Genomic DNA, 11,541 nt, shown 5'->3' with positions numbered 1-11,541 from the left:
GAGTTGATTTGCCAGCATTTATTCCTGGTCTGGAAGATACTGTAAGCTACATAATGTAAGCTATATACTGTAAGCTACATAATGTAAGCTACATAACGTAAGATATATACTGTTCAGTACATTTTGTTCAATACAGTGTGAAATAAACAGCCTACAATAGTAGTAGCAGTGCACTTGATCGTATAGTATAGGTTACAATATACAAAACATGAAATAAACCGTACAGTAATAAGAGACATGACAAATCTTGGTTTTATACATTTTCTAAGGCAAACATACCTGGAAGACAATAGACAGGGCAATCAATGGACGACATGCAGACGAAAAGAGTTCTGGAATCCTACAAAGTAATGCACCCGTTAGCACCCAGTCAATTAGCTAACGTTAAGCAGATAACAATCGGTTTTCTTCACATGAAGTTACGACGCTAATTTGCATATTCAATCTAATAAAAACATAGCGGAGGTGTCACAGAACATTCTTGCATCATATAAAAGGATAATATCTTCAGTAAAATAAGAAATACACAGTTTTAAAGCATTTCAGCTTTGCAGGATTTACAAAGCCAGTTTACCCCTTTTAGTCCGGTGGACAGCCCATAGAGCCCCATTGTGGACCCGGAAATGTTGAGTACACCAAAGTTTTATGATGGAAATATATAGTATGGGTTCCCAGCATGCAGAAACTGCCGGATGCTAATTTGCATATGTTGGGCAATTTGTGTAATTGAACTAATTAGCATAAATTAGCATAATTAGCAACACAGCAGGTGGAGTGCACACACCGCAAGAGCCCTACTCACCCTGGGGAACCACAACCACCAGCGGCCCAATGCGGGGCGTGCTAGCAGTCACCTGGTCTGTCGCCTCTCGTCCCCAGCTCCGTTCAGAGAACGCCCTCAGGTCGCACTTTCACAGTGTGCACCACCGCAACGTTCCTCCAACACCTGGCGGGGCCTCCACTGCCACAGACTCCCCGGCGCTGAGCACCGTAACTGGCACTGCACCTCCGATGCTCCACTCCGTCGTCTCGCCAGTCAGGGCAGCAGACTCCAGTTCCATCGCAGCCGGACCACGCTGCACAATCAGGCTACAGCAGTGTTTCTCAAACTTTTTCAGACCAAGGACCACTTAACCAATAAAAAAAGAATCACGGACCACGTAGCTAAAAAAAAAAAAACAGTAGACCTACGTCAACATTATATTACACAATAGGCCTACTCACTGAACCACCTTGCTTACTGTTTTTGCACCTTGCTTATTGTGTCAGAGGATTCATATGATTTAAACTGGCCTAGCTATAGGCAGTGTTGCAGGATTTACATACAAGTTGGTTCAATATTGCAACTATTGCAATTACCACGTTTGCTCGCGGACCACTTGAGATAGCTTGCGGACCACCAGTGGTCCCCGGACCACACTTTGAGAAACACTGGGCTACAGCTACCGACGTTGGCGTCCTCTGCTGCCTTGTCGCAGAGCTGTCCTCCGCTGTTCCAGCCGCTCCACTCTGCCACGATCGCGCCAAGGCCTAGACCTTCTCTCTGGCTCGTACCATCGAATTTCACACAACAAACTTTTCTTCCCCCTTATTTTTCTAAAGAGCACCGGCGAACAGGCCGACTCGAACACGCTCCGCCAACCGTCCGTCCTCAAGACACCACCTCCTTGCCGCTCCACCTCTGCTCTGCTCCGCAGCCAGGGCCACCGCCAACTCCAGCCTAAAGCTGTCCGGCGGGGGCAGGGGCTCAAGGTCTGAAGGCCTCTGTATGCTTTTCAGTACCCCTTACAAGGGTTCTCTTCGGATCCTTTTGCTTGGGCCTCCACCTAGCGGTGAGCATGGACGGATTATGAACTTTCGGGCCCCTGGGCCCAGATGTATTAAGGGCCCCCCCATTAATTGTCGCATATGTGGAAGGGGGGTTTGGGGGTTCTTCCTCAGAAATGTTTTAATTTGTTTGATGTGATTTCCTGTATTCTGGTGCATTTTGGGCCAATACTAAATTCGATCAGATTCATAGCCTACATCCTGATGTGTTGATATTGAGGCAATGATTTCAATTATTTCATGCAACGACTTGGGCTTCAGGGTCCCACTGACGTATGACTTACATTTGAACGCCTCGATTCCAAGCCAGCCAAGCCGGAGTACAAAATAAACTTGGTGTACACCTTCATTAATGTTGATTTTCTCCCGACTGGAGGGTCATACTATCACGACATTCTACTGAAATAGGGAGGAGGGTTTGGAGATCATGATACCGTGTCCGAAATGTGCATCCATTGCTCAGAAAAATAAGGCTTTGACAAATTCTGGGAAATTCTTGGATTCTGCCATATAGACCTCAATGTTAAAAAGAGAGCCCGATCACTGCATAAATGTGCGGGGGCGTGTACTGCTACCCTATTTGCATACATTTCCAGGGACAGGAAATGGCCTCTCATGAAGTATCTTCATCTTTGGTAAGAAAGTCTGCAGGTGTGTAACACCAATTAATGCCCCATCGGAAACAATAGCAAAACCATTAACGGAAACATTAAAATATTAACATATATTTCAAGAGATATGGGGAAGTTCACTAAAGAGACAAAACTTTATTTGCACTAAATTATGCCTTTGCTACAAGCACACATATACACAAAAGCAAACACACACGTGCACACACTACTTTACATACACAACAGTTGCAAGAGTAGGGGGATGTAGACAAATTGACAAGCGGGATTTATTTTTGCGGAGAGAATGTGCAGGACTGAGCGGCGGTCGTATTTTGTACCGCTTTGCGGTACATCTATATTGACGGAAAAGGCTGGTGAGAAAAATCAGACAGCTTTTCAACAAAGTTCCGGTGGGTGGCAGTGTATTCCAGACAGAATTAACACGATTCTTGGAAGTTAACACAATTCTTGGAAGAAATAAGTCGGCACTTGCATCCCATCCCATATAAGCTATCCCATGGATGCTCGTTGAGAGTAATTCTTCGAAGCGGTGTGGGACGCCCTGTAGCACACGATCGCAGTTATTCATTTATTGGCTCCTGACTGCCCTTTATTAGTTTGTAAAGCATAAATATGGCAAACGGAGGCGTTCAACTTCTTGGTTTCAGTCTGGCTGTGCTGGGCTTTTTCGGAATAATCGCTTCGACTGCAATGGTAGAATGGAAAGCGTCTTCATATGCGGGGGACAATATCATCACAGCCCAAGCCATCCACGAAGGACTTTGGATGTCATGTGTGTCTCAGAGTACTGGGCAGATTCAATGCAAAGAATATGATTCATTACTTCAGCTGTCAGGTAAGAACTGCCTACTTAAACTATTTGTATAGGACAAAGCCTATTGTAAAACTGCCGCTGCGATTTGCTTTACAGGTTTTAATAGTAACCTAAACTATAACCCAATGTAAGGATATAATGTAATTCGTTTAATTTTTACAAATGTATTTGCCTGTTAAAATGCGATCGTTTTGGTCTTTTTGAAAATAAATAAATAAAAATAAATCCAAGGGTGGGGTTTACGTTCTGCGCAGCCCCTACCTGTTGAGACAAGTTCCCATTTTTGGAATACCTTCACCAAGCTGAATGCGCGTATAGGCCTATGCAAAATTGTTCATATCAGGTGTGTAATCAATACAGTAAATGAATGCATTTGTCACTACAGTAGAATAAGACAAATTACATTTTGAATCTAAAATGATGCCTATTATGTATATATTTTTATTTAATAGACTATTGTGGAAAACGATTCCATGGGAGGAGGGTTAGGCCTATGTTTTATTCCCTGTGTGTTCTTGTCTTGCCTTTATTGAATTAATGAATTGAATATGACTAATCAAACATCTCTCTCTCTCTCTCTCTCTCTGTTGATGCTTTAGGGGAGCTGCAGGCCACCCGTGGCCTGATGGTGTTTTCCATCCTGCTGGTAGCCATCTCAATACTAGTGGCTGCGGTGGGCATGAAATGCACCGCATGCTTGGCAGAGAACAAGCAACAGAAAAACAAAATCGCCCTGGCAGGAGGAATTATCTTCATTATTGGAGGTCAGTTATCAGTTTTTATCTATACATTAAACACTTTTTTGTCCTACTTTTTAATATTTTCTATGTCACAACTGTTTTGGCACATCTCTGCTCTAGGACTGAGTGCTCTTATTGCCACATCCATGTATGGACATAAGATAGCTAAGGACTTCTACAACCCCTTCACCCCAACAAATGCCAAGTATGTGAAAGACATATCCAAGTATCGCACCTCCATTTCTAAATTAAGCTCTGTCTTAATTGCATGTTCTTTATTCACATTATTTTACAATGATGGGCTCAAAAAGTAAGCCTCAATCTTTAGTAAACATGATAAAATACACATATACAGTAATAATAATAATAATAATAATAACAACAACAATAATAATAATAATAATAATACATTTTATTTATAAAGAGCCTTTCAAGACACATATAAATTATGTGTGCTTCAGACGCCTGCTAAAAGGTATTGGGCCTCTGAGAGCCACAAATGTAGATCTTAAACGTGACTTCAAACTCTGATTTGACAGGTATGAGTTTGGTGCAGCTCTCTTTGTGGGCTGGGCAGCATCTGTTCTCGCAATCATCGGAGGAGGCTTCTTGTGCTGCAACTGTAGCACTGACTCATCTGGAAAAGGGCAGATGTACCCCCCAACTCGCGGAGGAGTCCCAGGCACACATGTATAGGGATCACACAAGTTAAGAGGATGTCGGGGAACTGGCATTCCATTAGGATGGGTACATGAACATGGGTAGATGGGTTTGGGTAGATGGGGATGGGATGGGTTTTGGAGTTGTTCCTGCCATTTTCTAAAATGTGGGATTCAAATGCCTTTTTATACTGCATGTGTGTATTGTATTGATTTGTATTGACTGGATTCATTTTTACTGTGAGGTTTTGTCTGTGAGATTTTGTCTGAATACATTATTTGTAGTTTTATGATCATTTAAATAAAAAATAAAAAACACCTTAGTGACCACTTCTTTATTTGCTGAATGAGGCCTACTACATACTTTCTTTTTTTGAAGAAACATTTATGTGGAAGAGGGAAAACAACTACATAACGTTTGTGGAGTTTCTTAGTATTCAACAATCATTATGTTATGTTATGTAGTGAACACCAAAATAATGACAGGTCTGTGAAGTTTGTGGTGTTCACCTTTGAAACAGCATTGCCACACACTAACGACATGCAGTGGTGAGTCTGTGTCGTCCTGCCGCATGTGGGCCTGGGAGCCGTGAGGGGGGAGCAGCTGCAACATGCTGATGGTGGAGGCGGCAGTCTAGCAAGCACAGACAAGTCTCTGCACGCATGGCCCTTTCAAAATACTATGCACCAGAAGAATAAAGGCAGAATACTTTTCAAAGGCCATACACAAAGCTTTCTATTGGTCTCTAGTGCTGTGTGATTGTACCACAAGGGAGGGTTAAAGGGAATGAATTCTGACTCATACACATTTACATCAATTAATGGGTGTGGCCAGACTTGTTTGTGTCTCACCTGATTTTCATAGCCTCAGGGAGCAAAGAGGAGGTTTCAAATACCTCATGGAAAAGGTGCATATCTTGGGGATTAAGAGTAGTACACGGTACACAGCAACCAATGCATACGCTGGAATGCTCATTAATTAAGATCCCAGTATTCTCTCTTACGGTTCCCTGGAGCCGTATCAAGAATTGCGTCCAAACGGATCCATCTCAACACGACTCAACACGCTACTTCATATCCCAGGCCTATAGGTGGCACTGTTTCTTTACAGAAATTTACCAAATCTTGCGCTGTAGGCAAACAGACAGAATAGGCTACGACGAAATGGCTAGTGCAAGGAAACCAGAATTGTTTGTGTGGACTTATAGTGAACTGTCAACTGTAGTCAACTGTAAAACTAATAAACTTAATTTTTACGGTTTGTAAAGGGTGCAGTCCCGTCCTTTATTTGGCTAACGCAGGTAAAAAATAATCTCCTTTACTTTCTTTGGTTGTAGGATAGTCCGCGATTCACATTAGTTTTGGTTATCACCGCAAGTGTAAAGGCTAGGCGTACCCAAGTTCTAGGCCATTCCGTCGCCATATTTATAATATTGCTATAATACCTTTGTTAGTAACAGTCGATACTTTTGCTTGCATCAAATCGCGCATTTGCATTTAGTGCGCATCTATAGGCTTAACATGAGTTCTAAGCGTCTTTGTATGCTAATATCTGACTTCACTATGAATGCATTTATTTATGTTGTAAGACATGTAAAATAAATTAATGACACCGGCACTACGCACAAATTAATGCAAACCGCATTTCCCTAATAACTTAAGTTCTCTCGTCACTGACAGTAGCTAGAATGCATAAAAAAAAACACCGGAAAAACAGTTAGTCCATGAGCCACAGGCCCAAAAAGGGGCGTGTCACTACCACTTGGGGGGGGGGCAAATTCTCACTATATTTTTCTGAAAGCTACATATCTCTGGAGTATAAAATAGTATGATAGCAAGTTGGATCTTGTAGCTTTGTGGCTGTACAGGCCTTCAAAGTTGACCTCTGATTTGAAAAAAGGAAATTTCGCCTATTGGCTTTTTTTTGTTAAACCACTCATAAGAGCCCAGAAAATAATCCAAACCTCATTATTACTGATGCATATGTGGTGTTTGATGTTGGCATACATATTTTGAATCATTATGTGATTTTGCCCTTCATTTTGGTTGATAAAATTCAAGATTTATGTGTAATAATGAGCAAATCTACGTTTTCAGAGACACAACGTGTTGCAGCACTAATTGAAATGCCCACTACCTCATTAATCAATGTATTTATACCTTCCTACCTCCCAGCAGAGACTTGAAATACAAATGATTACATAGGTCTGCATTGCTATGCTATTTACTATTTGTAAATGTACTATTCTGAAACACCCCAAAATTAAGTAAATTAGTATTTTATTGAAACTACCCATAAGAGATATTCCAAGAGATCAAAACATCATGATTACCAATCACATATTACCTTTACATTCAAGGAATACCATATGAAAATTGTTCACATCACCACATGTACCCAGCTTAACATAAATATTATAATTTTATAATGTCCAGGGCACATGAAATACATACAGTAATTTCCTGTGTATTAGCCGTATTGTGTATAAGCCACAGGACAGTGTTTTATGCAAGTTAAAAGAAACAAAACCATATACCATATTAACTGCCCCCGTGTATTAACCTCATAGCTAAAGACATTTTGCAAAATCATTGTATAAGCTGTAGCTAATAGTTGGGAAATTATGGTAATTGCATCACAGGTGCTAAAATGATCTACATTATACATTTCAGTTGTACTTTTGACTAGTAAGAATGTGGGAATGAGATGTAGATGAACTGGTTGGTGAAAATATTCATACTTTACACATTGTTATCATTATGTACAATTATTATTATTATTATTATTATTATTATTATTATTATTATTATTATCATACTTAAATTTGTCTTTCATCTGTTAAAATAATTTCCATTGAAAAGAAATAATAACTATTTTCCAAGACTTGATCTACAAGTACATACATTTACAACAGTTTTAAAAATTCTACACAGTTAGATCTGATGAGACAGAAACTGAAATTGGATCAATCCATTTTCAGAGGATCATGAGTTCATTTGCATATCTACAGCAGGCAAAGCAACACAAGAGGTTAGGGATGATCTGATTCAGGCTCATACTACAGGCAAAGATCATGACAGGCTGGAGTCAGATACACCTAAAGCACAAATTCCATGATACATTGACAAAGCAAAAATTAAATACATTTACGAGCATGAGTCAAAAAAGAAAACACAGGCACATGGCAAGACCATCATGTTAAAGACTGGACATGAGAGAAGTCTTTTGTCACCCTTTGGACCTTAACCATGGTCATTGGTGACACCTGAGGGGACCCCAAGGAAAACCTCTAAAGCAGCACTTGCAAAGCATTTGCAGAAACTTGCATCACTATCAGATAATCTTCCAGATGAATATAATACAGCAACAATCATTAATGGAATGTCTCTGGTCCAGAAGGTCAATAACAATGTCTCAACTTCTGCAGACATTGCTGCTGCAATTCATACCATGATCCGTAAAGAGGCAAAGCAGAGGCAGATCATTTTTTAGATTGAATTAGATTAGATTTAACTTTATTGTCATTGTGCAGAGAACAAGTACAGAGACAACGAAATGCAGTTTGCGTCAGAAGTGCAAAAAAGCAGAAAAGTACAATGTGATATACACAGTATTGGCAGGTGGTGCATAGACAGGACAAGAAATATAGTGCAGTGTAGACAGTATGCAGTTGTTTTGCAGAAGGTGGTTTAGAGTAGCATAAATTAAATATAAATATGTGCAGTGTATTAGCAATTACCTTATAAGAGCAGAATAAATATGGCTATGTACTGTAAAATGAACAATGTATGAACAACATCTACAGGTATGTGCAATGTAGTGGCGGTACCATTACAGTAGTAGTAAGAACAATATAGATATATGCAGTGTATTAACAGAATATATTACAGAAAAACGGAATAAATATGGATATTTAGTATGAACCATATAGACAGATTGGTACAGTATGTACAACTATGTGCAGTGTGGTAACAGTACCATTGTAGTGCAGAAACAGTAACATTACAATAGTATTAATAATAAGTGTATGTGCAGGAAGAAAAGCAGTAGAATATGGCTATGTACAGTATAAGTGTAATTACAGTATGTACATTTGTAAATAAATAGATGGATGGGATAGATGGGTGGGATAGGGTAGTGCAGTTGTGGGGGGGGCTAGGGGATGTCCGCCTCCTTGTTGTCCCTGTCAAGGTTGCCATGGTCGTGGACACCTCAACAGGCACAGGCAAGGAGGCATCAGGCGGGGGCGGGGCAGGGGGTGATGGGGGCTTGGTTTGTTGGATGTCACCGGGATGCAGAGCTAGAGTTCAGTAGGGTGACAGCCGCAGGAAAGAAGCTTCCTCTGAACCTGCTGGTTCGGATGCGGAGAGACCTGTAACGCCTCCTGGAGGGGAGTGGGGTGAACAGTCTGTGGTTGGGGTGAGAACAGTCTTTGATGATGCGCGCCTTATACAAGCATCGCTTGCCCTGGATGGCCTCGATGGAGGGGAGTGAGGAACCGGTGATGTGTTGGGCAGTTTTCACCACCCTCTGCAGTGCTTTCCGGTCGTGGGCAGAGCAGTTGCCATACCAAACTGTGACAGTTAGTGAGGATGCTCTCGATGTTGCAGCGGTAGACGTTCACCAAGATCTGAGGAGACAGATGGACCTCAGAAAGAAGAGACGCTGGTGAGCCTTTTTGATCAGGGTAGAGGTGTTGAGGGTCCAAGAGAGGTCCTCAGAGATGTGGACACCCAGAAACTTGAAGCTGGTGACATGCTCCACCTCAGTCCTGTTGATGAAAATGGGTGTGTGTGTGCTAGCTTTAGACTTCCTGAAGTCCACAATGAGCTCTTTGGTCTTCTCGGTGTTGAGAGCCAGGTTGTTATCAGTGCACCACGATGTTAGGTGCTGGACCTCCTCCCTGTAGGCCGTCTCATCGTTATTGCTGATGAGCCCAATCACCGTAGTGTCATCGGCAAACTTGACAATGGTGTTAGAGCCATGTACAGGTGTGCAGTCGTAGGTGAAGAGGGAGTAGAGGAGGGCTCAGCACACACCCCTATGGTACACTGGTGTTTGATGGTTGAGGAGGTGCGATTATCTAACCTAACAGACTGAGGTCTGTTGGTTAGGAATCCAGAATCCATAAGTTTGGTTTTTCTTTTATTACATACACATATATTGGTAGATGTTTTTTCTTTACCTTGACATGTTTCGACGTATACTTCCGTCTTCATCAAAAGGTCACACGGTGGAGTAGTGTGACGCGTTTTTATCAGCTGATGTTGTTACGGAGGTGTGATCCACCTGTCAGTGGGCTACGGTTTCAGATTTTTCCACTCTGGGACCAGGTTTCAAAAAAGTGCGGTTTTCGGGCAGTGCGTTTACAGGATTCGTTTGGACGCTCGGCCAAGACGAAGCAAAACCTCTGCGTTTAACCCAAAAAGCGTCTCCGTGTGGACCGTGGCCCTTACATAGCATACTTCATCACCATTTTGAACTAGCTAACAGTTGCTTTATTTCTAGATTAATTTAGGTCCCCACCTGTTTTTGAGTAGTTCACCAAAAGGCTAAAAGAAAATGTATTTATATCTGATAAAACAATCACTTGGTAAACCTGTTTAAATTTCTATCCATTCAAATTCACAGACATAGCCTACTACCCTTTCTGATATGAAATATTTATTTGCCGACTGTCAATTAAATAAATCAATGCTGTTAGTATTCCTTTGGTTAGCTGCATACAGTACTGGGCCCTAATTAAAATGGTGAGTAAAGTGCAAAGTCTATCAACAAGAACATTTCTTATGCGTGTGAACTATAAATCATATGTCATGTGGGACCATTGAGCAGACACACCACTGTTTGTGATGAAGGTCTTGCCCATGGTGTTAAATTAGCAAATTAATTTTGCTTAGTTCACAAATAAGCTTTAGACTCTTTGCACTTTGCTGGACTGTCACTGCTCATTGTGCAAGCCATTTTCACTCACGCCACAAGGGAGAGCTAATGCACTTTTCATAAATGAGCAAGTCTAAACTGTTGCTTGTGAAAGGCATTTCTTGTCACATAAACACATTAAGCAGATCAATAATTTCAATAGACAGAGACATGATATGTATGAAAACAAACATAGCTGAGAGAGGAGAGCTATTGGTCTAGAGCGATTCTGAATGCACCAGTCACTTTGCTGATAGATTATGGCCCTTCTTCATATAGCTCTGACTTTGTGAACACGGTCAACTGCATTTAAACCAGTATCAAAACTAGAAGTACTGAGTGTCCATTATAACAGCTGAGTTTGTTTTCACTGATGAGTGTGTGTTTGTGAAGAAGGGTTCACGGGTGTGAAAATAGACACACAATACACTACAGATTCTGAACCATTTCCTTGTCTGATAAGAACAGCAAACAGGGTCAAGAAAACAGTTAATTATTTTGAAGAAATCATGGGATATACATTTTAATAAACTCTAATACTAATTTAATACTATAATGCTGATGTTGCTAAAACATGATGGCACTTAATAATCACTCAAAAGTACATATTATTGCAGGCTCTAATTTTTATTTCCTGTGATGAATCCAATGGCTTGAACTCAAAATGACTAGCTTTTGAGTCCTGCACACTTAATCTTTTAAAATGGTTGGATTTCCATTTGCCCAACATTGGGTTTGTGATAGACAGTTTGAAATTCCTCTTCTTGTTGCCATTGGATCAGCTCCTATCCTTAAAAAATGATTAGGCCTGCTGTCAGTGAAAACAGACCTCTCCATGCACACATACATACTTTGGCAACCTTTCCAAGTTACTGATTTTTCCCCCTACAAAATCATATCAGATTATTTTTTGAAAAGAAACAGAGCATTATCTCAATGACCTCCA

At 40.9% G+C, this 11,541-nt stretch overlaps 1 protein-coding gene across 1 annotated transcript; it reads left to right on the top strand.

The window, feature by feature from the left end:
* Window positions 1–2,846: 2,846 nt before the first annotated feature.
* On the top strand, window positions 2,847–4,990 carry cldn1 (claudin 1). Its single transcript, XM_042085266.1, has 4 exons — window positions 2,847–3,294; window positions 3,873–4,037; window positions 4,134–4,218; window positions 4,553–4,990. The coding sequence occupies exons 1-4, from the start codon at window positions 3,072–3,074 to the stop codon at window positions 4,707–4,709; spliced, it is 630 nt and encodes a 209-aa protein (XP_041941200.1). The 5' UTR covers window positions 2,847–3,071; the 3' UTR covers window positions 4,710–4,990.
* Window positions 4,991–11,541: the final 6,551 nt, after the last annotated feature.

The sequence above is a fragment of the Alosa sapidissima genome, chromosome 1 (genome assembly GCF_018492685.1).
Source record: "Alosa sapidissima isolate fAloSap1 chromosome 1, fAloSap1.pri, whole genome shotgun sequence".
Taxonomy (NCBI): Eukaryota; Metazoa; Chordata; class Actinopteri; order Clupeiformes; family Clupeidae; genus Alosa; species Alosa sapidissima.
This window is presented reverse-complemented; position numbering and strand designations above follow the sequence as displayed.

Excerpts from the sequence above, each read along its gene's own strand:
- cldn1 (XM_042085266.1), top strand. The coding sequence starts at position 3,072 with ATGGCAAACGGAGGCGTTCAACTTCTTGGTTTCAGTCTGGCTGTGCTG. Across the intron at positions 3,295-3,872 it reads TTCATTACTTCAGCTGTCAG|GGGAGCTGCAGGCCACCCGT; the intron begins GTAAGAACTGCC and ends TTGATGCTTTAG. Across the intron at positions 4,038-4,133 it reads AATTATCTTCATTATTGGAG|GACTGAGTGCTCTTATTGCC; the intron begins GTCAGTTATCAG and ends TCTCTGCTCTAG.